This window comes from Macaca nemestrina, chromosome 2 (genome assembly GCF_043159975.1).
Source record: "Macaca nemestrina isolate mMacNem1 chromosome 2, mMacNem.hap1, whole genome shotgun sequence".
Taxonomy (NCBI): Eukaryota; Metazoa; Chordata; class Mammalia; order Primates; family Cercopithecidae; genus Macaca; species Macaca nemestrina.
In genome coordinates, this window is record NC_092126.1 from 157004424 (window position 1) to 157026894 (window position 22471).

Below are 22471 nucleotides of genomic sequence, written 5' to 3' on the forward strand. Positions count from 1 at the left end.
AGGCCCCACCCCCGTCACCGCCCAGTCCTCCCACTCTGGAGGTAGCCTGTTTCCATGGTAACTTCCGCCTCTGGGTTTCACAGTGATCACCCCAGCCAGGCTCTCCATAGCCTCGTTGCCCAGGCAACAAGAAGGGGCATGCAACCATCTGAACCAGGAGGAGGGGCAGCCAGGCCCCCACCCCCACCTGCACCCCGTACCAGGAGAAGGAGCAGGGCCGGCCACCGACCGACACAGCCACATCACTGCCTGCATTCAGGTGACTTCCCTCGATGCCAATCCAGGTGCCCCCTGACAGAGGCCCGCGGGAGGGGCTCACACGGTAGAAGGTTGGTGTCTGCAGGAAGAGGGAACTTGCTGAAGCTCTCAGGAAAGTCCCCCGGGGGCCACATGGGGACAGGCCCCACTTGGCCTGCTTACCCCTCCAGTTCCCCAGACTAGGAGCCTGCATGCCCGGGAGCTGCACTTCAGAGGCAGTACTCCCAGGTTTCTCAGGCACAGCCCAAGGTAAGCCAGGGAGCCCTGGAGCTGGCCTAGGCACAGGAGGGGAGGGGCAGCACCCAGGCCGTGGAAGAGCAGTGGCAGAGCGTGGCCAGACAAGGGGCCCTGAAGAGGCACAGGAGCCCTCAGTGGCACCCTCTCAGAGCAGCAGGGAATAGGGAGAGAGGGAGGGCGGCAGACTCACCACAAAGGTGAAGCGCTTGGGTGACAGGGCGCGGTAGTGTGGTGAGCAGTCTCGCACGCACACCTCCACCAGGGCATCGTGGGCCCGCACGGAGCTGGCGTCCCCGATCTCACAGACGATCCTGTGGGCAGGCGGGCCTCAGGGGTTGCAGCTGCCCCGCCCCGTCCCGCCCCGCGCACACCCAGGGCTGTACTCACTGCTCCGCACTGATGTACTCGCTCTCCACGGGGCTGCACAGCACCTTGCCCACGCGCACACCCAGACGCACATCCTCAAACCGCAGGCCCAGGTTCTCACCTGTGATGGTGAGCCGCGTGCCACCCTGCCTTGGGCCCGTCTCGGGGGACAGCTGCGGGAGGCAGAGGCTGGGGTACAGGCGTCCCGCCGGGCGTAGGGTTTGGGGTCGTGTGGAGCGGGGCATGGGGTGTGGGGCAGGGCTGGGGGCCCTACCTTAAGGATCTTGGGGTCGGCGCAGCGACTGCTGCCGTGACGCGCGTGCATCCAGGATGCAGGTGTGTCGGCCGGGCAGTGGTGTCGCAGGGAGCAGCGGCGCTCAGCCACGCACCATCCGCATTCAAAGCGCGGGTCGGCCTTGAGGCAGAGGCCGCAGCTCTCGCGCAGGGCCGGGCACTTGTAGAGGTGTGCTGCGGGGAGGGGTGCGGTCAGCTCGGGCCTGCCCACTGCCCACCCCGCCCGGGCGCCCACTCACCCTGGATGTTCTGTGGGTTGTCAATGACGAAGTTGCCATTCCACACGACCGACAGGTTCACTGGCAGGTCGCTGACATCGTTCCCCTCGTAGGAGTACTGTTGGGTGATGGCGAGGTCAGGCTTCCCAGCTAAGCGGCCTCCAGGCCAGAGCCTCAGGTCCACAAAGCCGCCAGGGCGCTAGCTCCGGGAGAAGTTTCTGCAGCCACAACCGCTCCCTCTCCACCCTCACCCTACACAGGGCTTCCTTCCTGGCTCTAGAGGTCCCTCTCTCCAGCCTAGCAACCATGAGGTGCCCTTCCAGGGGAACCTCTGTGCTTCCCACAGTCACCTCTGTGGCACCCCCTTGGAGACCACCTCCAACCACAGGCAGCCTCTGACCACTCCCTGCAGTCAGCCAGGCTGGGAAATCAGGACTCCCAGCTGGCCCTAGAATACGCAGCAGCATGCTCTGTGAACCTCAATATCTTTGCTGAATGGGCCAGGAATGCCCTGCCTTGAGGTGGGAGATCTGTGTCCCTGGACTGGGGCATAGACAGGCAGAATCACTGTCAGGTGCAGCCCTGCTCCCCGTCCCCTCCCCAACAAGGCTGGGCTGGGCCCAGGGGAACTGCCCCTCCCAGGGAGCCTGGCTAGGGCTCCAGCTGTGCCCGACTCTCTGCCGCGGATGACCTCAACTCTGTTCCCGTGCTGGGGCGGTGCAGGGAGCCCAGTGTCTCCAAGGGGCGGCCCGGCAATTCATCATTATTTTATCTGCAGGAATTTAATTGGATCCTATCAAATTCCCCGATACTCCCTCTTCCCTTTAAACACAGCTGAAGGGAAGATTAATGTGGGCCTGGTGAGAAGGGAGGGTGGGGAGGGAGACGCAGGTGGAAGGTGCAGGGCGGGCGAAGACTTGGTGATACAGCAGAAATGTCTGGAAAGGCTGGATGGCAGAGGGAACTCCAGATAGCTGTGGTGGCCAGGAGTGATCCTCATGGCAGACCTGCAACCCACCCTGCCCCAGGAAGCCTGTTGTGACCCTCCAGAGCCTACCCCACGCTGCTGGGACAGACCAGGAGTCAGCCAAAGGGCTCCGGACCTCTGACCCCATCAAGGCCCTCCCCAGGGCTTCCAGGGGATGGGGTCCAGCCAAGACCTTGTCGACAGACCAGTGCCCCACACAACAGCCCAGCCACCTGCCCCTGCAGTGAGTTCCTGGAAGCCCACAGCTCCCTGGATCACACCCGTCCTGAGCAGAAGGTGAGACAGAGGCCTGCAGGGAGTGCAGGACTTCAGCCCGGGCCTCCAACTGCTGGGCAACTGGGCCCCACTTCCCCACCACTCAGGGAACAGCTGGCTCTATAGAGATCCCCTGTCACTGAATGTACTGCACCTGACAGTAGAGCTTTTCAAACACTATTGTGTCAAATCTGAAGGTCCACACATACTCTTCTAGGACCACAGGCAACACCCGTCTGCTAGTGTGCAAGTGCAGGCCAATGGGAGTGTTTTCTGCATTTGGCCAGGGATGGACGGAACCATGCGCTCTGGCACCCTGACCTCTGCCCTCCGGGAGCCACAGTGATGAAGGCTGGCTGCCACCTGGCTATTCCTGCACACACTCAGACCTGACGATCAGCCCATGCCTAGGACCCACGGAGACTGCAGTGTGCGAGTCCCATGAGTCTGGCTGCTGTCCACTCCCACACTCAGGCTGCTCCTACCACACATCTGGGTGTTCTCAGCAGCTACCAGGACAGCATGGGCCCCTTGCAGCCCACTTGCCCACACGACCCAGGCACATCTAAAGGGCCTGGCAATGGCCTGGGGAAGCCAGGAGTGGCTTCTGACTCATCAGAGATACATGTGAGCACGTGCACTGCCCTTTGTGAATAAGCACATGCCAGGACCCAGGGCCATGAGGATAACCGGCCCATTCCTGCTCATGGCCCCCAGCCCCTGCCGTGGCCACCTCACCGAGGAATTCTGGCACTGCAGGCTGGAGCTGTTGAAGCGCAGGGCGGTGACACGGGCCGGGCTGCCTGGGATGTGGAAGAGGCACTCATATCCACGCTGGCCTGACTGTGGCTGCGGCAGGTTCCGTGCAGCCAGGGTGATGGGCTTTACCACTCCTACTGGCACATAGATCTGGGTGGAGGGCAGGATCTGTGGGCAGTCCTAGGGATAAGAAGAGTTTGGCTGAGCCCGGGGGTGGAGACCAGTGAGCAAGGTGCACCTCACTGCACTCCAGATGTGCACTGGGCCTGTGGTGCTCCCAGCCAAGCACCAATGTGCCCATTTTATGCACTGGCAAACCAAGAACCGCTGGCTGGGACAGTGACTGCATACTGTGATCCAGACAAGCTCTATTACCTCTGGCCCCTGAATGCCCTGCCCCATGTTCTAGGACCCCCACCATTCCAGAGACCAAAGGAGCCCCATCTGGCCAGCAGCTGAAAAGGCTCCAGAGGCAGGAAAGAGTGGGGTTCTGGGGCTGCAGGCTCTGCACTGGGGGCCCAGGGAGTGTATAAAAATAACCAGAGCCCAGCAGAAAAACAGGCCTGGCCTCTGGGGCCAGCATTTCGGCAACAATAACTGATGCAATGGCCCGGCTTCCTTGCAGCATGGCTGCTGCTGGCCTCAGGAGATGGTCCCTTGGGAACACTGAGAAGCTGGGCTTTAAATAGGGATGCTGAAAACAGGCTGTAATCCCCAAGCCCTGCAACAGCCCCCAAGGCAGGCAGGCAGGCCCAGGCCCAGCTCTGCAGAGATTTTCCAGGACCCAGGAGGGGGCCTGGACTCTGGCCCAGCCCCTCAGGAGCTCCAGGGAAGCAGAGTTAACAAGGCCCAGCTAGGCAAGCTGACCACTAATCTCTGGGTCTGCAGGGATGCTCCTGTGTCCACCAGGGAGAAGCAGGTGGTGGCACCTTGCAGCTAGGGCCACTGGCCCCAACTTAGGGGCTGCACTTGCAACTGTGTGTTCCCACCACAGCTGCAGCCGGAAGGCACAGGCACACACAGTGGCCATACCTATGCCACACCTCCCTGGCAGTATGAGGTGCACCCAGTGACTCTGCATGCTGAGGCTTAGGCTGGAGTCTCACTGTGACACGGGCCTTGTCACCCTAGGGCCCCAGCCATGAAAACGGGTGGCTCAGGGCACTGAGACTCCTTTCAGTCCAAGCTAGGCTGCCTGTGAGCTCCGGAGAATGGTCAGTCTGAGACCAGCTGAGCTGCCCCCACTGTCCACCCAACCGAAAAATGCCCAGAGGAGCCCAGGCAGCTCAGCCTGCAGCAAGCCAGAAGGCGACTACGGTGAGGCCTGGGCTTCTTTGGTGCCTGTAAGTCCAGGAAACCTCTTGGCACGAGACATGAAGCTGGCTCACCCAGCGTGAGGTCTCAGTCATGGCCCACCCCTAGAACCCAGGTCCCAGCCAGGAAAAAGCACCACCCACCACAACACCAGTGTGAGTGCGTGGGCCCAGCAGGCATCGAGGCCAATGTGGCTGGCCCCTACCTGCCTGCCCCATCACCCTGAGGCTGGCCTGTCCCCTCGCCACCCATGCCCTCTGCCAGGGGCAGGAAGCTGACTGGCTGCCTGGGCCACACCCGGTCCTCTCAAGTGCTCCCCACACCCCCACCCCATCTCCTCCCCAACACCAAGCTGAATGAGAACCCAGGAAGCTCTGCCCCCATGCGGCCCACTGGGTCAGGCCTGGGCTCAAACTCCAGTGATCACCTGACTCCACTTGGCCCGATTCTGACCCAGGCCCACAGTGGCATGGGTCTCCTGGGATTAATGACAGTTCAGAGCCAGGTCCAACTGTCCCCAAAGGCTCTGAGTACAGCCTTTTCCCCAGTGCATAGTCTCCCAGGTAAAAGGCTGGAGGTCCCTCTTCAGGGCCAGGTCCAGTTGTCCCCAAAGACTCTGATTACAACCTTTTCCCCAGTGCATAGTCTCTCCGGAAAAAGGCTGGAGGTCCCTCTGGGAAACGCTGGGGGAAGACTAACCGGGTGCATTTTGCCAGCGCACCAGGCTCCTTCCTCAAGGGACCCCAGCCTCCCCTTCATGCAAGGAGTCTACAGACCTGCCCAGGTCTGGGAGCTGACTGGCAGGGCATACAAATGTTATGTGAAGACGCAAACCACACCCCGCCCTTTCTGCAGAGTCCAGAAACAGGCATTTCTAAGAGAAAGTCCTGACTTAGCACGTCTCATGAGCTCTGCTTTGGTGGGGGCTCCATGTGGGAGCCCTTAGGCCCTGGCACACAGAACCAGCTGCCCCCATGGGCTCAGTCTGGCGGCCCTTCCCATCAATATGCACAGGCCACTCCGCCTTCAGACAAAACACACAGACCCCAGTGTGCAGGCAGGCACAAGAAGGGGCCACAGAGACCCCCTCCCAGCATGGGGCAGGGGGTGGGCAGCGGCCTTGGGGGTTAGGCCTGGCTATCTCAGCAGGAAGCTGGATGTAGTATGCTCCTGTCTCAGGAGGTGGCTCGAGGAACCCACCAGAAACAGAGACGGAAAGAGGGCTTGTGAGGGGTGGGGACTGCCACTGGCCATTGTGCCCTGAGTCTGAGAGGACTCACGTCACGCCCCTTAGGAAACAGCTCCATAAAAATCTGGGACTCAAGCTAAAAAAAAGAGTAAAGTATTTGTGGAGAGAATCCATTCCCCACACAGTCCTGCGACCCCCTAGCCCAGCCCTGCCTGCTCTGCCTCCCCATGCCCTGAGGCCCAGGGCCACTACTCCAGGGTCCGTTTCCTCCACTCCCCAAGGGTGCCCCGAAGTTCATGGCATGGATGGGGAAGGCTCAGGGAAGGCCACCACTGAGGAATTGGGCTATCTCAGCCCCAAAACCACCCCAAGCTGCCCAGGGCCCTGCTACCATCCCTGACGACCACTGTGCTTTCCCCACCGCCTGAACCCTAGGCGGCTCTCAGCGCCAGAGCCAGTGCCTCTATACACCCACCCCACAGTGACTTCACACCCAGCTCTCCCTGGCCCGAGAGGCCCCAGGACCAGCTCCCGCCTCAGATTCCACCTTGCGCTCTGCCCACACCCCAGCATACCTTGCTTGGCCTGGCTCCTCGGGCAGGCTGCACCCCCAGGGAAGCCCCCCACTGTGTCCGTGGCTCCCACACACTCACTGTCATAGGCAGTCACCCTGACACAGGCACCATGGTCCCTGCTGCCCCGGGCTACCCTCCACTGCTGTCCTGTGCCCTGATGTCATGCCAGGGAACAGAAAAGTCCAGTCCAGAGGGTGATGCTAGGGGCCGGGGGGGCCTCTGTGACAATGGACCCAGAGGAGAGAAGGCCGCCATGCAACTTCCTCAGCCCCCAGCCCCCAGTCCCCAGCCCGGCAGGGAAGTGCAGCCCAGCTGCAGCCTCCAAGGTCTCCCTGGCAAGCAGAATCTGCCCCCTCCAGCCAATGGGTGTAGTGTCCACAGCAAAGGAAAGGGACCTGGCTGCAAGTCCTGGCTCCACACCCACAGCCAGAGCCAGTGGGGGTGGGGGCCGCCACAGCTCCAGCCCCAGCTTCGCCACTCAGCGCCTGTGGGCCCTGGGTCCTGCCTTGTCCTGCTTCAAGTGCCTCAGGTTCCAAAAGGAATAGCCCGCTGCTCATAAAGCCAGTGCCTTGCCCAGCCCGGAATAATTACTACCTAATTACTAGCAATTACTACTCAGCGCCTGGTGACTCCAGAACTCACCAGCCTTCAGGCACATTAGGCCAGCAAGCTCCCCTGCCTGACACAGAGGCCTCTGTGCCTGCCCAGCCAGGCACCGGCACCCCAGGCTCTGCGCGCACCCGCTCTGCAGCCTGACAGTGCCCCCTGTTGCACCCAGGAGCCTGTGTCTGCAGCCCCCACACAGAGGCCCAGGGGCAGAACTCATCTGAGGCTTCTCCCCCTCCCTGAGTGTCACAAAGGACACCCAGGGGTCACCAACAAATACCACAGGCCTGGCTTCAGGCCAAGACAGTGACCCCACAGGCCTCCCAGCTGGCATCCAGGGTCACCTTGCTGACCCAGGCTGGTGGTGCATGCAGCACACGCTGACATCCCAGACACCCACAGGCGCTCCCTGGGCCAGGCCTCAGGTGACATCCAGATGGGATGTTTCAACCCAATTCTGCTCCACCTCTGAAAACCTGGGCCTCACCCTTGCCCGGCCTTACCTCAGACACGTTGACACGGCCCTCCAGGAAGGCGCAGTCAGCCACGTTGTGTGTGCACACGTGGCGGTATTTGCACCAGTGGCAAGGAAAGGAGCCGTTGACACAGGACAGGCAGCTGCAGGGAAAGGGTGGGTGCTGAAGCCTGGGGACCCACAACCACGTGGGGTCACGCACGATCAGAAGGACACCGTGCCGCCCCTGCTGGTATTCATAGTGCCACCTCAGGGCCTTGGCACTGACTGCCCCTGGCCTGTAAAGTTCTTCCCCCAAACCTGAGTGTGGCTGCCCCTCTGCCTCCTCACACCTCCCCGACAGCTGGTCTTGCCTGCCCACCCTCCTGACCCCAAGCTCCCTTTCCTCTTTGCCGCTTTTTCCTCCAGAGCCTTGATCATCATCTGACTGCCAGCCAGGCATGGATACTCGCACCAGAAATGTGTTAGTGCAACTAAGGAACTTCATTTTAAATCTTGACTCCTTTTAGCAAACTTAGATTTAAACTGAAGCAGCATGTGCTGCCACAGAGCTGGACAGGGTCATGCACATCACCTCCCTGCAGAAAGCAGGATAGCCAGGGCAGGAGCTTGTCTGTTTTCCTCTGATACACCCCAGGGTCTGCCAGGCTGGCCACTGTAGGTGCTCTGCCCACAACTCAGCCTTGCACAGGGCTGGCACCTTGCCATCTCAACAGCCTCCAGGAACATACCACCTCCATCTCCTCTCCAGGATCTCCTGACCCGCCAGCTCCCCCAACCACCCTGCTTCTTCTGCAGCCCTTGGCCCCCTCCAGGCCTCTGCCCCAGAGATCCCCCACCCCACCTGGGACAGGAGATGCTGCATCCTGGAAATAAAAAGCCTGCCTGGCTCACGGCAGTTGCTCCACAAAGAGCTGTGACAGAGTCCATCTGTGAGTCAGTCAACAAACAAAGACATACCCGAAAAGCCAGGCACCTCCTGTCTCTGAGGCCAAACCCTACTGCCTCAGCCTGGGTCTTCTGGGTCAGGGAAGGAGTGAGGGCTCTCCTCTGGGCTCACAGTGGGACTCATGGGAGGCCCCCAACTACTCCCATCCTTCCTCTGAGGCTGGGGATACTCACAGCCAAAATGGGCAGCAGGCATAGCAGCTGCCTCCCAGACATACTCCCTGCCCAAGCCGGGGGACTGCACAGGGGCCAGCACCAACCAGAAGGGACCTGGATGCTACATCATCCAACAGTAGCCTCCCACAACCAGAAGCAGCAGGCACCCAGGAGCCGTGTCTGGGCCCCTGTCCAGGCCCCCAAACCAGCCCTCAGCTCCATCCTGAGCGCTTCCCCTCCACACCAGTGCCCATGGGCCACTGTCCATACCACAGTGGCAACAATGCACAATGTGCCCTTGTAGCCATACACAGCCAGCTGGGGCCCTACAAGATCCCTGTGTGGCAGGCACTGCCGCCCACTCTGACTACTGCCCCCTGATGTGCCTGCCCCAGCCTCAGGAACCCTCTGCACTCATGGCCTTGCCCTGGTTGGCTCCTCTACCTGCAAGCTGCTCACACAGTGACCTCTCCTCCCTCCCGGACCCGGCCTTGGGAGCCCCAGTCACAGAATCACCATCTGCTGCCTGGCCACATGAGGGCAGGTCTGCAGACAGCGAGCACAGTGGGACCACAGGGACAGGGGTGTGGCAAGTAGCCCAGGTCCAGGTGGGCAGAGGGGCCCAGGGACACTCACGACTGGTGGACGCTGCAGTTGTAGAAGACAAAGTCCACAGACGCGAACTTCTTCCCTGTCTCCTTGGACTTCAGGTAGAGTTTCACCACCCGCTGGTCTCCTGCAGGAGCAGCATGGCTGAGTCACCAAGACCGCTTGCCCAGGACCCCCGCACAGGTCTAGTCCAGACAGGGGAACAACTTGCCTGGAGACCCTCCTAGCTGCCACCATCAGTCACATCAAACACGCGTCCAGCCCCCTCAGCCCCCAGGTGACCAGGGCCTGGGATCTGCCCTGCTTGCCTCCTGCTCAGTAGCATGAGGGGTTCAGAACTTTGAGACTCTTCCCAGGCCCCCAGGCTGCCTGCTCCTGGGGAAGAGCCTGCAGAGCGACTGTCCAATGGGCTGTGGCAGCCAGAGGGGTCCTGTACCCCAAGTCCCCATGACACTGTCCCCCACCAAACCTGTGCCACACATGGCCCACCCCTCACCCGCTCCCACCTCCAGCCTGCGGCCCCCTGCAAGACCCCAGGTATCTGCCATGTGGTCCCTTCATCCCGCCTACCCTGCCCTGCTCTTCCACTCTCTGGGTCACCATGGGACACCTAAAGACCTTAACGCCAGAAGGGATAGCAATAATTATGGTAGCGGAGGTGAAGTATGCTCATGTGTCTACGTCTATTCCTACTGTAAATATATGGTGAGCCCATAAGATAAATCCTAAGAAGGATGTATCCACTGTCCACCTCCCTGGCAGGAAGGCTCTCGCTCTGGCTGCATGCCTGGAGGGTTTTCTCCACTCCCAGACCAGCAGGTGATGAGACCCCCCCTCCCATATCAGCTGTCAGAGTGTCACCAACATGCCCTTGGAACTGAACAAGGGAGGCGCTAAACAGGCGGCAACTGGATTGCAGCCCTGGACCTGGCCAGGCAGCGGGCACCACTGTGTTGGGGCCACTCACCCTGGCCCCGCGTGATGGGCGCCACCTCCCGGGCGGAGGGCGAGCGGCAGTGGATCCGGCCGTCCTCCAAGACGCTCTCAGATTCTGTGAAGTCCTCGAAGGAGCAGTTGACACCAGCTGAGAGGTCAGGCACATTCCAGGCCTGCAGCACGAGCTGGGTAGACAGAAGGAGGCGCGGTGAGCAGGGTCCCCATGGCTGTCCCCCACCGCTTACCACCTGGGGTGCCACACTTACTGGGACCTGGGACATGGTGACAGACACATTACGAGGCTGCACAGTCAGCTGCACGCACTGCAGCAGGTCCGCGGCAAAGCGCTGGGGCTCCTCTGCTCGCTCACAGGCGTCCCGCCTCGAGCAGCTGCAGGCAGAGGGGTTGAGGCTGGGCGGGTGGGGAGACTTACAGGGCTTGCATGCCAGGCGGGACTTGGGCAAAGAACTCGGGGTGGCTTGCCATGCACCAGGCTCCCCCTCCCCACTGTGAGACCACCATGGCCCTCCCCGACTGCCCCTGTCCACCTGCCCAGACTCACATGCTGTGCAGGACACACCAGCCACAGTGGGGGTCCCGTGACCCCAGACACAGCTCACAGGACGTGTACTGCACACAGCTCTCCACAGGCACCCGCGTCACCTGGGGTGGGGGAGGCGTCAGGCCCCTCCAGTACCACCCCAGGGGTCCCAGCCATCCTCACCTCTGACTCCCTACTCTGCTCTCCTTAGGCCCGGGGAGGCCCTGCACTTCTCAGTCTATTCAAAGGCAGATCTGGCAACCCTGCCCTGGCCAAGCCAGGTCGCACAGGTCAGGCCTCTGCCCTGGAAACCCAGGGGGCAGCAGCCAGAAAGAACAGTCCATATGGGAAAAACCAATCAAAGAAGCACCTGCAGCTTCAACCGGAGTTCCTCTCCATCTGTCTGGACTCCATCCCAGCTCTGAGCTTCCCCAGGGATCAACGGGCTTGGCGGGTCCCAATCCCAAGCTCCAATGCAGGTCCAGACAACACTCAGAGGGGCAGGTGGGCCTCTGCTCACTCTGACTCCTTGGCTCAGCCCAGTATCCCAGTGCCCACGGAGGCACGTCCCTGAGGTCCCCAGGAAGGCAGAACCCCACTGTGCCCAGGAGGAGCGGAGGAAAAACGAGCCAGCCACAAGCGGAGGGAGGCCTGGCCTCAGCTGGTGTGCCCAACCTGGCCCCACCTGCCCCATCTGCCCACCCTCCAGCTGCCACGAGGTTACTAGGTTGGGTCAAAGGGCAGGGGTGGACTCCAGGCAGGCCAGGCCAGGGACTCAAGTCCATGGCCTTACAGAGCTGGGCCAGGCATCAGGCTGGGTAGACCAGGCCAGCCACAGCCCCCATGGGCAGACCCACTGGACAGAGACCCAGCCCTAGGCCTGAGGACTCAGGGGCCCAGCACACACCCCAAACTCTCCAGTGACACCTGTCTCTGAAATCGCTCTTTCACACATCTGTTTCTGTGGTCAGGAAGTCAACAGGGGAGAGGTGGGAATTCCAAACCCAGCCCAGGAAAACATGGAGGCAGCAATGAGGCTGTGGGGCCCCTGGTCACCAGACCAGTTCCCCTGCAAACCCAGTCGAGGCAGAGCACAGACCGGCTTGAAACCACTTTCACCAGGAGCCACAGATGCCCAACTTGTGATGTGGCCCCACCCCTACTGCTCTGTGACTGGGGTTCCTGGTAAAAGGGCCCCCACCTTCAGCCACACCGTCTGACTGGTGCAGCACCCACCTGCTTCTCAGTCATGGCGTAGAGGTACTGGTGGTTGGGGCTGAGGACGAGGTCTCGCAGGATGGGGCTGCCCTCCTGGGCCACCACGCTCTCATAGGCCAGGGCGGGCCGGCCACTGGGGTTCGAGAGGTCCACCAGAATCTGCAGCAGCAAGGGGTCCTAACTGGGGCTGTGCTGATACCTCCCTGACCCAGCCCCACCCCCCATCGAGGGTCAGGAGTCTAAAGCCCCTCCCCGAGCTGCCCAGACATGCATGAGCAGACAGTACCAGCGCCAGCCATACTCACTCTCCACATCCCCAGCTCCAGCCTCAGTGCAGGGCAAACTCTGACCCCAACAGGCCAGTCTAGGACTCAGCCCCTTTATCAGTCAAGAGAGGCCAGAGGGTATTGGGGCCTGGAGACAACCACAGCCCAGCACCCACCATGGAGCAGCACGGCCACACCCAGGGTGAAGGCTACAGGAGTCCCACGGTGCCTAGCCATCCCTGGGGCCAGGCTGGGCTTTTGAAGGAGGGATGTTGGTTGTTGGGGTCAGAGGCCAGGGTTCACAGGAAGTCTAGGGCAGTGGACCAGGAGACTCCAGGATGGGGTGTCCTAGGGGTGGGGGCATCCCAGCAAGGCAGTGGAGGAGGATGGGCGTCTCATTGGCATGGAAATGTATTCCAGATCCCAAACAAACCAGGCGTTAATTAGCCAGCTCTTCTCCTCCGCAGCTTTCGATGCTGCAAGTATTTTTAGTTGCTTTTACCAAACAAATGTATTTAATTAACAGAGAGACCCAGGGGGCTTTCCAGAGATGGGACTCTTGGGGCGTGTCTGCCCAGCTCTGAGTCCAGGGCAGGCTCTCAGGCTGCGGGCTGTGGCCTGCTTCCCCTAGCCTGACCCTCTCCTGCTCCCGCTCTACCTCTCCACTTCCACTTCAGGGCAGGAGCCTGGGCCCAGACTCAGTACCCCTCCTCTGTGTCCTCACGGTGACAGGGCAGGGCAGGTCGGGGGCAGCAGGGCCCAGCGAAAGCCCCTGGTTGGAGCCCGATCCATCAGGCCTGGGCTGAGGACGGCCAGCCAGGGTGGGGCGCTGTGTTTCTGGGCCAAAGAGGCTGTCGGCTGGGAGAGGGGGAGGGCTGCATTCCTGAGCGCCGCCGGCCACCCCCTACATCCGCTCAGCTGCCTCGCCACCAAGCAGGCTTAAGTCAAACCAGACCCGGAAGAGTGGAGCCCAGAGCTGGGCAGGGGAGGAGGCGGCCAGGATGGGCCTAGCTGTCCTGGCGGCAGGGCCATGGCCCACAGCCTCTGGGAGGAGAGAAGCAGGGACAGCGGGCGGCCTAGGGGCAACCAGGCCACAGCCGCCCAGCACCCCTGCCAGTGGGGCCTGGACGGTACCCACACCCGCACCCAGTGCACCTGCACCTGCCTGCCCTGCAACCACAGCAGGAGTGGGAGTCCTTGTTCAAAATGACCACTGGCCTAAGGCCTGCCCGATGGACGCTTAGGATGCCAGCACCACAAATTCCCTGCCTTGCTCTGGGTCAGTGGCCAGATGGTAGGTACTCAGACCCAGGCGGATGCCAGCCAGGACCAGCCTCTGGGCCACACTGCCTGGGTCCAAACCTCTCTCTGCCTCTCGCAGACAGAGTTGTTGTGAGCATTACAGGAGGACCAGGCCAGGTGTGCCAGGCAGGAGCAGGGGGACCCAGGGTGGCCAGGCCCACAGCAATCACCACACCTGAGCAGCCAACCACACATCTGGGCCAGTGGCTTAAGACAGCCACCAGGGAGTGGGGGCAGGAAGGCGAGGAGGGCAGGACACAGACTGGGTGGAAGCTGGGGCAGGCGTGCCCAGTGCGCAGACCTGCAGCTCCAACTCAGAAGACCCCGGTTAGGCGCTGTGATTCCTCTCATTTCCTCCATCCCCACACCCCTGTGGATATCCCCAGTGGTTTCCCACTGTGAAGCCCAGCCCCAGCTCCCCCTCCCCTACCAGCACCAGGGGATATGGCCCCTGGCTCCTCTTGCCCCTGGCAGTAGGGCCTCTTCAGCCTAAGCTGATGGACCCCGGCCCAGCATGCAGGGAGCACTTGAGAGGTGTCTCAACAAGGACATGACTCGCCTCCCCAAGAGCCAGGGCCACATGACGCCAGAGCCTGACCCTGGCCCAGCCTGCCAGGCATCTACCCACTCAGGGCTGGGGGCACAGATGTCACACCAAGGGGTGAAGAAATGGGTCAGGGAAGGGCAGGTCCAGGGGGCACACCAGCTCCAAGGCAAGAAACGGTGGGTGAGGGGTGCAAGGAGGGGTCCCAGGAAGGGAAGAAGCCATAGGAGCCATGGGCTGGGCCCCAGGCTGCAGAATGCCCCGCTCCGCCCAGCAGCATGCCGACCAGACAGGTGGCTCTGACAGCTGCAGCCGGGAGCACACGCGTCCAGCTGTCCATCCGCCATGTACCCATCTGTCCACCCACCTGCCCGGCACTGGGTCACCCCCACCCCTTCACGCACACAGGCTGGGCCCAGAGAGACAGAGCTCCAGGAGAGGCCATGGCATGGCCAGTGTGAGTGGAGCATTGAGGAGGCTACTACGGCACAGCACACCAGGCCAGAGGATGGACGAGACATAGGCACAGGCCCCACACTGTTCACTGAGGCGCCACGGTCCAGACTCAGCAGGGCCCCTGTGCACCCACACATGTTCTGCAGGGCATCCAGCTAGGACAATGGTCCCCAGGACATGTGTCTGTGTTCTAGCCAGCGTTCAGGGTGAAGGGCCTGTGCAGCCAAGCCAGCTTTATCAAACCACACAGACAGGAGGTAAACTGAGACTCACACATCACCTGCCAGAGGAACCCTGGGCCCTGGACTCACAACTGCACCTGGGGGGAGCACAGAGGCTGCTTGCAAAGTGGGAAGCAGGAGCCAGCACCCGGCAGGAGGGCATTCCAGGAGAACCGGAGCGCAGGGGCACAGACGGTGGGCCTGAGGCCAGAGTGGCTGGCAGGACAGTGGGGCACATGCCGGCCAGGAGCCCACGTGCCGACGCCCACACCCTGGCCACAGCTGTCCACTCGCGGGCCACCCGCCTGGAGGCAGCCCACCCTTGAGGTGGCTGGGCCCAGAAGCCCCTCCCACAGCAGCTGGGCAGCTGGCAGGGCAAACGAGAGGCTTGACGTGTCCCGGGCGTGGGGCCGGGCCACAGGCATGCCCTGGAATCCTCCCCCAGCTGTCACCTCCTTGATCTGCAAATCTTTCCCCAAAGACCAACAGAACCTTCCACGACTGGCCCCAACAGCCCGCCCTCCCACCTCCCAGCACAAACCAGGAGCTGGCGCTGTCCATGCATGCTGCCCCATGCTTGAGAGGACTCTCCCCTTTACCCAAGCGGCTTCAGCAGAGCTAGCAGCCTCCCTGGATATGGTCCTTGGCTGCACCAGGTCCCCACCCACCCCTAGCTGGGAGGACATGGGATGCCCCCACCTACTTCTGCCTGGACTGTCTAACCCTGGGTCCCTGTCCTATATGCACACAGGTGAGTCGACCCTGGGCTCTGAGCCGAGACCAAAGTGCAGTCCCAAAGCGCCGGGTCCCGAGGCCTCTCCGTGTCCGGGCCAGGCCAGGCATGGCCTTCACTCCTGGACTGAGCACCTCCCACTGCCACAGGGCTCACCTGACCCTCCCCACAGATAGGCCAGGGAGTAGGTCCACCCCTTTGCCCGTAGGACACAGCAGGCAGGGCTCACTGCAGGCCCCAGGCTGGCCTTGCTGGCTGTACCCACTCCCATTACCACCACAGCCCTGGCCAACTGCTGCAGGCGGGCAGCTGAGGGCCCGGCCAGGTCAGCTGTCCGTCCCGCCCAGAGCCAACAAAGGGCCCATTCTCCGGGCTGAGGGCAGGCGGGGGTGCCGGGAGGATGTCTGGGCCACCCAGGCTAAGTGCCAGGGCCGGCACGCGCCCCAGCCGCCAGGAGGCAGGGGGCTGCCCGGCTTGGCCCTGACCTGGCAAGGGGAGTTGCCTGGCTCTGCGTGCCCCATGATGGCAGCCAGGGGCCCGGCCCTTCCCCTGCCTGTGAGGCGGGGATGCACCTGTGGAGCTGCCTCCTGGCTCCAGGGCTGGGAGAAGGACAGGATGAGGTGGGAACAGGCAAAGACCAGGGGCAGCAGCTAGGGAGGTGCCCATGCGTGGAGGCTTCACACGCCTCTCAGCCTTTCTGCAGAGGCGGCTGCCAAACCCGTCCCCAGCCTGAGGGGGTCCCAGGAAGGGCTGCTCGCGGGGCAGGAGCCTCTGCTGCCCTCACTTCTCAGGACCCCCCCGGGGCGCAGAGCCCACCTGCCCCTCCCCTTCCCAGCCAGAACTGCACAGCTGAGATAGGCCCCAGTGAACCCACTCCCGGACCCTCCTCACCCCTCACAGGACTGCCCCTTCCTCCGGCTGTGGACAGGTTCTAGGCCTCCTTCCTGGGTCCCCACCACTCTCAGAAAGGCCAGGAGGAACTGGATACTGGAAAAGCAATTAGTGATTTCCTCTTGGCAGTAACTGGGTAATTAAAACAGGATTTGCAGGAAGCACGAGGGCTGGAATCAGGCTAGACACACCTGTTGGAGGAGAGAGTGTCCCAGGAATCCCACCTCTTCCACCCCAACCCCGAGCACAAAGGGGAGAGCAGAGACTGAGGTCAGGGTCCTGGCAGGTGGAGGACAGTCAGGGCTGCCTTAGACAGGCTCCAGCCTGCCCCAGCAGCAACCCCTCAGCAAGGAGTGGACCTCCCCAACCCCTGGTCTCATCTGCCAACATCCACCTCACAGAGTTGTGTGAGAATTCAGGAGCTCATGGTTTCAAAGGGCATGTCTGCTTGGCCCTGCTGCAGGGCAGATGTGCACAGCTGCCTGGGGAACCTAGCCCCAGCTGGTGAGGCCACGGCTAGTGGGAACCACCATAGACTGCACCGCCTCAGTCACATACCACTGCCTGGGCTCCAGGCTAACCTGGGGCTTGGTCACAGCCAGACTGTCACCAGCACGGGTCCTGTGGGGACGCAGGCAGCAGGGACCATCTGCCCCAGTGTCTTCTCTCAAACCCACCAGCAGCCTGGTGCCCTCTCTCCTCCATCCTGTGACCTCAATGCCACTTCCAGCTCTGACCCTAGTGCCACCCCATGGTCCTGGGCCCTCAAAGACCCACATCAGCACCTACCCCCACATCCAGCTGGTCCTGCCACCTTCTCTGGTGAAGTGACCCACCACACAAGCACAGTGTGCCCAAGGCAGCCCCTGAAACCCCAGAAGGCACAGTGCGGTTCCCAGCACCCACGGGGGCACCTCTGAGCTTTGGCCCTCCTGTTCCTTGTCCCCAGAACACCCTTCCAGCAGACCACCCAGCCCCCTGGGTTGTTCCAGCCTCCATACCCACTGCGCGCTGGCAGGGCCTCCTACACCATGGTCTCTGCTGTGGTTGGGACCACAGGCCCCATGTGCCTGTGGGGGAAGGTGACTGCCCAGTGCGGATACTGAAGAGGCCACCCCTGCCAGGCTGGCCATGAGCCCGAGCACACATAAGACGAGGCATGGGGAAGCCACTGCTGCCTCCATCTTATCAACGGTGTTGAGGGACCCGTGCCCGGGCTTAGGCCTGACTGGCCAGGGCCCTCCGTGCGTGCCCCATGGGTGGTCCTGCCAGCCGCTGGGAAGCGGAAGGGATACTTATGCACCCTCACGCACCACCAGCTCTAGGACGGCACTCATTATGCCCACAGGGCAAACAGGAGGTTTGTCGCTCCCTACATCCTCATGGCTCGGCCCACAGTGGCCAACCACATCCAGGAGAGGCAGAAAGGGGGTGGCACACGCTCACCAGGAAGCACAGATGCCGACAGGTTACCGTGCATGGCCCCCCAAAGGGGACTGGGACTGCTGGCCTGGGCAGGCAGTGGCAGCACACACTCAGACCCCACAGAGAGCAGCCACGACAGGCAGCTGGCTCCGTCCCATCCCACCAAGACCACTGGCGGGGGCACAGCAAAGACGGACCCCGTGGCCCGCCCCAGAGCACGTGCTTCGTGCCCGTCAACCCCGCATGCTGCCGGGCACTGCCACAGGCCCCCACCAAGTCCTTCAGCAGCAGCAGAGGCGGTCCCAGAGAGTTAAGGCAGAACAACACAGAGGTTCCACAGCCTGGCTTCCAGGCTGAAACCCAACAGAAATCCATCCTTCTGCCACGGGAATCCACACACAGTCATGCTTACAACAGGCCTGCAAGGACTGGCAACACCACAGCCATCCAGAGTGGGCAGGATGCACAGGCATGTGTGCTTGAAACACACAACATGAGGACATGGCACGCACCACAGCTGCCCACAGGTAAGGAAGAGTCTTGCCAAACAAAAGATGACGACTCAACCCCAGAGCCCACATAGCAGCACACAGCATTGACGGAGCCGGCCAGGGCGGTCACCCTGGGAAGGGAAGGACCAGGAGGGGCTGCTGGGGATGGTGGGTACCTATGCTCTCCCGTGACACACCCCCAATGCACGCTTCCATGTGTGTCACTTCCATGTGGTGTCTGTTACAGGCTGACCATGCAGGGCACGGGACCCTCCTGCAGATTCGGGAGTAGGCTGCATGCTGCAGGCGCAAGGGGCACATCCCCCAAGAATGCCAACAGTGCAGCAGAGGCTGTACCTCGGAATGACTGCAGGATTCAAGGGCAAGTCACTGAAATCAACTCCCCTCGTCCCTCACTCAACAACACACAAGATGAAACTCAATGGTGGGGGACAGCAGCCTCCCCATGGTGGGGCTGGGGGCTCAGTCCTACCCTGCACCTCCCTTGGGTCAGGGCTGCCTGTGGCCAGCACACTTCTTGTCCCCCTGGCTCCAGCTCTTTCAGGACGGTCTCCTACCACATCCCTGGCACAGACCCTGACAGGGAGGCTCACTGCAGACCTGATAAGGCTCAAGCTGCCAACCCCACAGTGGGCACCTGCCACCAACTGCCTTGCACTTGCGTGGGCTGTGAGATGCCACTCAACTTCCAGAACTTATAAATTCCAAAATCCTGCCTGGGGTCCAAGGGGTATGAGGGGAATACAAAGAGGCCTCTAAAGCATGCTGAAAGCTTCTAGAGCAGCAGGGCCTAGGGGGCAGGTGTTCCTTGTCCCCAGGTAGCCTAGGCACACAGCAGGTGCTAAGCTATCTGCAGAGGGGAAGATGGCCGGGTGGAGGACACCTCCAACACTGTGCAGGGCTCCAGAGGCTTCACTCCAGCTCCAGGCCCTGCAGGCCACCATTCCCAAAGCTCATGGATGGCAACTAATGCCACAGGCCTCCTAAGCACTTCAGAGACCCAGCTGCTGCAGGTCCCGCAAAGTGCTGAAGAGTGGTGTGGACCAGGCAAGCTGCAGGAGGTGCCGCAGCATGAGTCCTGAGGGCCCATGAGCACAGGGACAGGGGCCAGCCAGGCCAGGATGCACACAGGGGACTGCAGCTGCAGCCTCCGTGCAGGGACCGCCGCAGGGAGATGCTGTGATGGCTCCTCAGGGGCCAGCTCCAGAAGGAACTTGGAGCCCCAAGCCTCCCTGGGGTATGCCCAGACGTATCCAACACCCAGGGAAAGAAACCAAGGCCCCAGAGGATGGGGCTTCACCAGGGCCATGCCCCATAACCCAGGTGGGTGGCTTCCCTGAGCTATTCAGGGCCACAGTGCAGGTCCTGGTGGCCCAAAGGGATACTTGAGTTGGTCCTGTTATACTCTCTTAAAACGTGGATTCGTTGCCAACATTTAATAATCAAGAGATCTCACACAAAACACAGGTTTCCAGAATCTCTTGAAAAACCGGGTGCCCAGGCAGTTGGGCCTACATTTCCAGAATGGGCAGGCTGGGACTCAGACAGAGGCAGCTCCTTTTGCCTTGCAGCAGCAGCAGGACCAGAGCAGGTTGGCCTCGGGTGCCCCTCATCTGGCCCACAGGGCAAGGCTCTCCCCAGCTTCCCTCTGTAGGAGGATGGCACCTGCTCTGCAGGAGGCCGGGGCCTGTGCTCTCCCCTCCCATGGGGGTACTTGGGCTGATGCTACAGGACCTGAACCAGGGGCTGCTCCTGGGAGCTCCTGACACGGCCTGGGGTCCCCAGAGGCCACGAGAGGAGCTGGGAGCAGGGCCCAGGAAGTTCGCTGAGAGAGGCACCCCATGGGGAGACGCTGCCTCTGTGGGGGTGGGGCAGGTGCCAGGCAGGGCTCTGGTGAAAGGAGCGGGACAGGGGCAGGTCTTAAATTAATTGGCTACAATTTTACACAACAGTTTGGCAGGGGCTGGCCTGGGGCCAGCCAAGTCTCTGGAGCTCCCCAGACACTTTTTAAAGTCCGGAAAGGACCGGCCTGGGAAAGACGGGGAGTGGTCAGCCTGGCAGGCCTGCCCCTGGGTCAGGCGTGGGCTGGGAGTCCCCAGGGCCCAGCTCCAGCAGACCAAGTGGAGAGGGCAGGAGGCGGGGCCCTGAGCTCTGAGAGCATAGCTAGGCCAGCTACCTCAGGGGAAGAGGAGCCCTATGTGAACAGGCAGGAGGGAGCCCCGGGGGCCCGGCCCCTCCCAAGGCCCTGAGGGCAAGAGGGAGGCAGGGCAGCCTGGGGGCGGGGCTCAGCATGGCCCTCCTTACCCTGGCTCTGGACCCTGGACCACAGCCAGCCCCACACACAGGCTGGGTCAGGATGACAAGGAGAGACAAAGAGAAGTGAAGTTCTGCTGCCCCCAGGCCAGGTCAAGAAGAGGCCTGTGTGGCCAGCAGGGAGCAAGCGTCCTTCACAGCGGAGCAAGGCCAGAGGCCTCGCGCTGGAGTCTGCAGGACATAACAGAGCCAAGGCAAGCAGAGTGGGACTCGAACCCAGGCCCCAGGACAAGTGAGGGTAGATCCCCTCCTCCTGGCCCCTCGCTCCAAACCCAGAGCACCCTCTGCCCATGTGGCCTGTGGTGGGAAGTTAGGCTTTGAAGGCCCCACGGTAACTAGGTAGGCAGAGCGGATGGAACAGGCACCCACTCTGAAACGCACCCACAGCAGCAGCGCCCCCAGCCAGGTCCGAGGGCAGAAGCTGGCCAGACAGCCAGGGTCTTGGACTGTAGCACAGGTGGGAGTGGGTGGTGAAGGGCTCCTCAGAGAGGGGGTCACTGAGAAAGGGGCCTAGCTCTCGAGGCTAGCAGAGAACTCTGCCCAGCCTCTTCCAAGGAACCACAGAAAGGGAGGAAAGAGCCAGCAGCCCTGAGCACCTGCCTTGAGCACTCAGTTTCCCCACCTGTAAAACAGATGACAGGCTGCTATGAGGCCTCTGCAGGGTGCTGGCGCACAGTCAGCACTCATCACACACCCCAGGCCACACAAGCATGCCAGGTCCGCATGGTACGAGGAGACACCAAGGCTCAGAGAGGCTAGACGGCTTGCTCAGGGCCACAAAGTGGGCGGGAGAGGGCTAGGACCCACGCTGACATGCAGCCATTTGCATGACACTGAAGTTCAAAAACCCTGCATGGGACATGCCCAGCTGCTGGACAGTTTGAGAGCAGGTGGATTTGGGTGAAAGAGTACAGGTGACAGGTTCTTCACTGACATGACCGTGTCTGCATCCAGGGGGACAAAGCAGAGGTGTGCCTTTCCTGGGGGGGCCTCCAAACAAACTTCCGACCCAAGTCCCTGATTACAGATTCTGCCAGGCCAGGAACCCTTGGGCACAGCTGACCCTAGATGCTCCCAAGGGGTGCCATCCACTTGCACATGGCCCACGGCACCCAGCCCAGACTTATTTGGGGGTGGAGGGAGGCGGTACACAGGATGGGCGCTGGGAGGCAGGTATGAGCACCTAGAGCCTCTGAGAACTTGGGGCTCTGAGGGGTGGGGGCCCGGCCAGGGTCACCAGGCAGGAAATAGCCATGTCAGGCCCTGAGGATGCAGCCTCCATCTTCCCAGCTGCATCTTCCAGCAGCTGCCCACAAAGCCAGACTCAAGCAGGCACCTGGTCCAGGGAGCAGAGGACAGGCTCCACCCCTGCCTGCCTCCCTGAGAATGGCCCTCCTTAGGACTCGGGGTAGGAAGGGGAAAATTGGGAGAAGGAGTGGGGGCAGGACGGAGGGGAAGAGTTGGCAGAATCTCATCCCAGAAGCAGCCTCTTCCCATAGATGGGCCCAAGCCCAACTCCGCAGTTCCATGCTCCATACCTCAGTTTCCCTCTGTGGGACTGGGGTGAGGAGGCAGGGAAACAGGCCAACTGGCACCCAGAGGAACAGCTGTGCGTCCTGCTGCTCCCCCAGCAAAGCTCCGACCTAAACAGTGCCCCTGGGGCGCAAAAGAGTGAGTGCTGGGCAGTAGGAACAGGGTAGGGTTAGAGGAACCTGTTCACTGGCTGGATAACAGGCTCTGGGGCGCCCCACGAAATGTCTCTAAGGTGCTGCACTGGGCTTCCACACAGGCAAGGCCCTCTGCCTGGCAAAACCTACCCCAACACCCACCCCATGCGCTCGAGAGCCCTGGGAGGACGGAGGCGGG

At 61.9% G+C, this 22471-nt stretch overlaps 1 protein-coding gene across 1 annotated transcript in view; it reads right to left on the reverse strand.

Moving 5' to 3' along the window:
* Positions 1-22471, reverse strand: part of LOC105470220 (plexin A1) — a 53408-nt gene that overhangs the window by 21289 nt on the left and 9648 nt on the right. The window contains exons 4-15 of the mRNA XM_011721995.3: positions 11961-12101; positions 10746-10846; positions 10450-10573; positions 10215-10368; positions 9275-9374; positions 7563-7677; positions 3355-3555; positions 1395-1491; positions 1136-1329; positions 883-1034; positions 686-806; positions 201-337 (exon numbers count right to left, since the gene is read on the reverse strand). Coding sequence (XP_011720297.1) covers positions 201-337; positions 686-806; positions 883-1034; positions 1136-1329; positions 1395-1491; positions 3355-3555; positions 7563-7677; positions 9275-9374; positions 10215-10368; positions 10450-10573; positions 10746-10846; positions 11961-12101 — 1637 coding nt within the window. The remainder of the gene's footprint in view (positions 1-200; positions 338-685; positions 807-882; positions 1035-1135; positions 1330-1394; positions 1492-3354; positions 3556-7562; positions 7678-9274; positions 9375-10214; positions 10369-10449; positions 10574-10745; positions 10847-11960; positions 12102-22471) is intronic.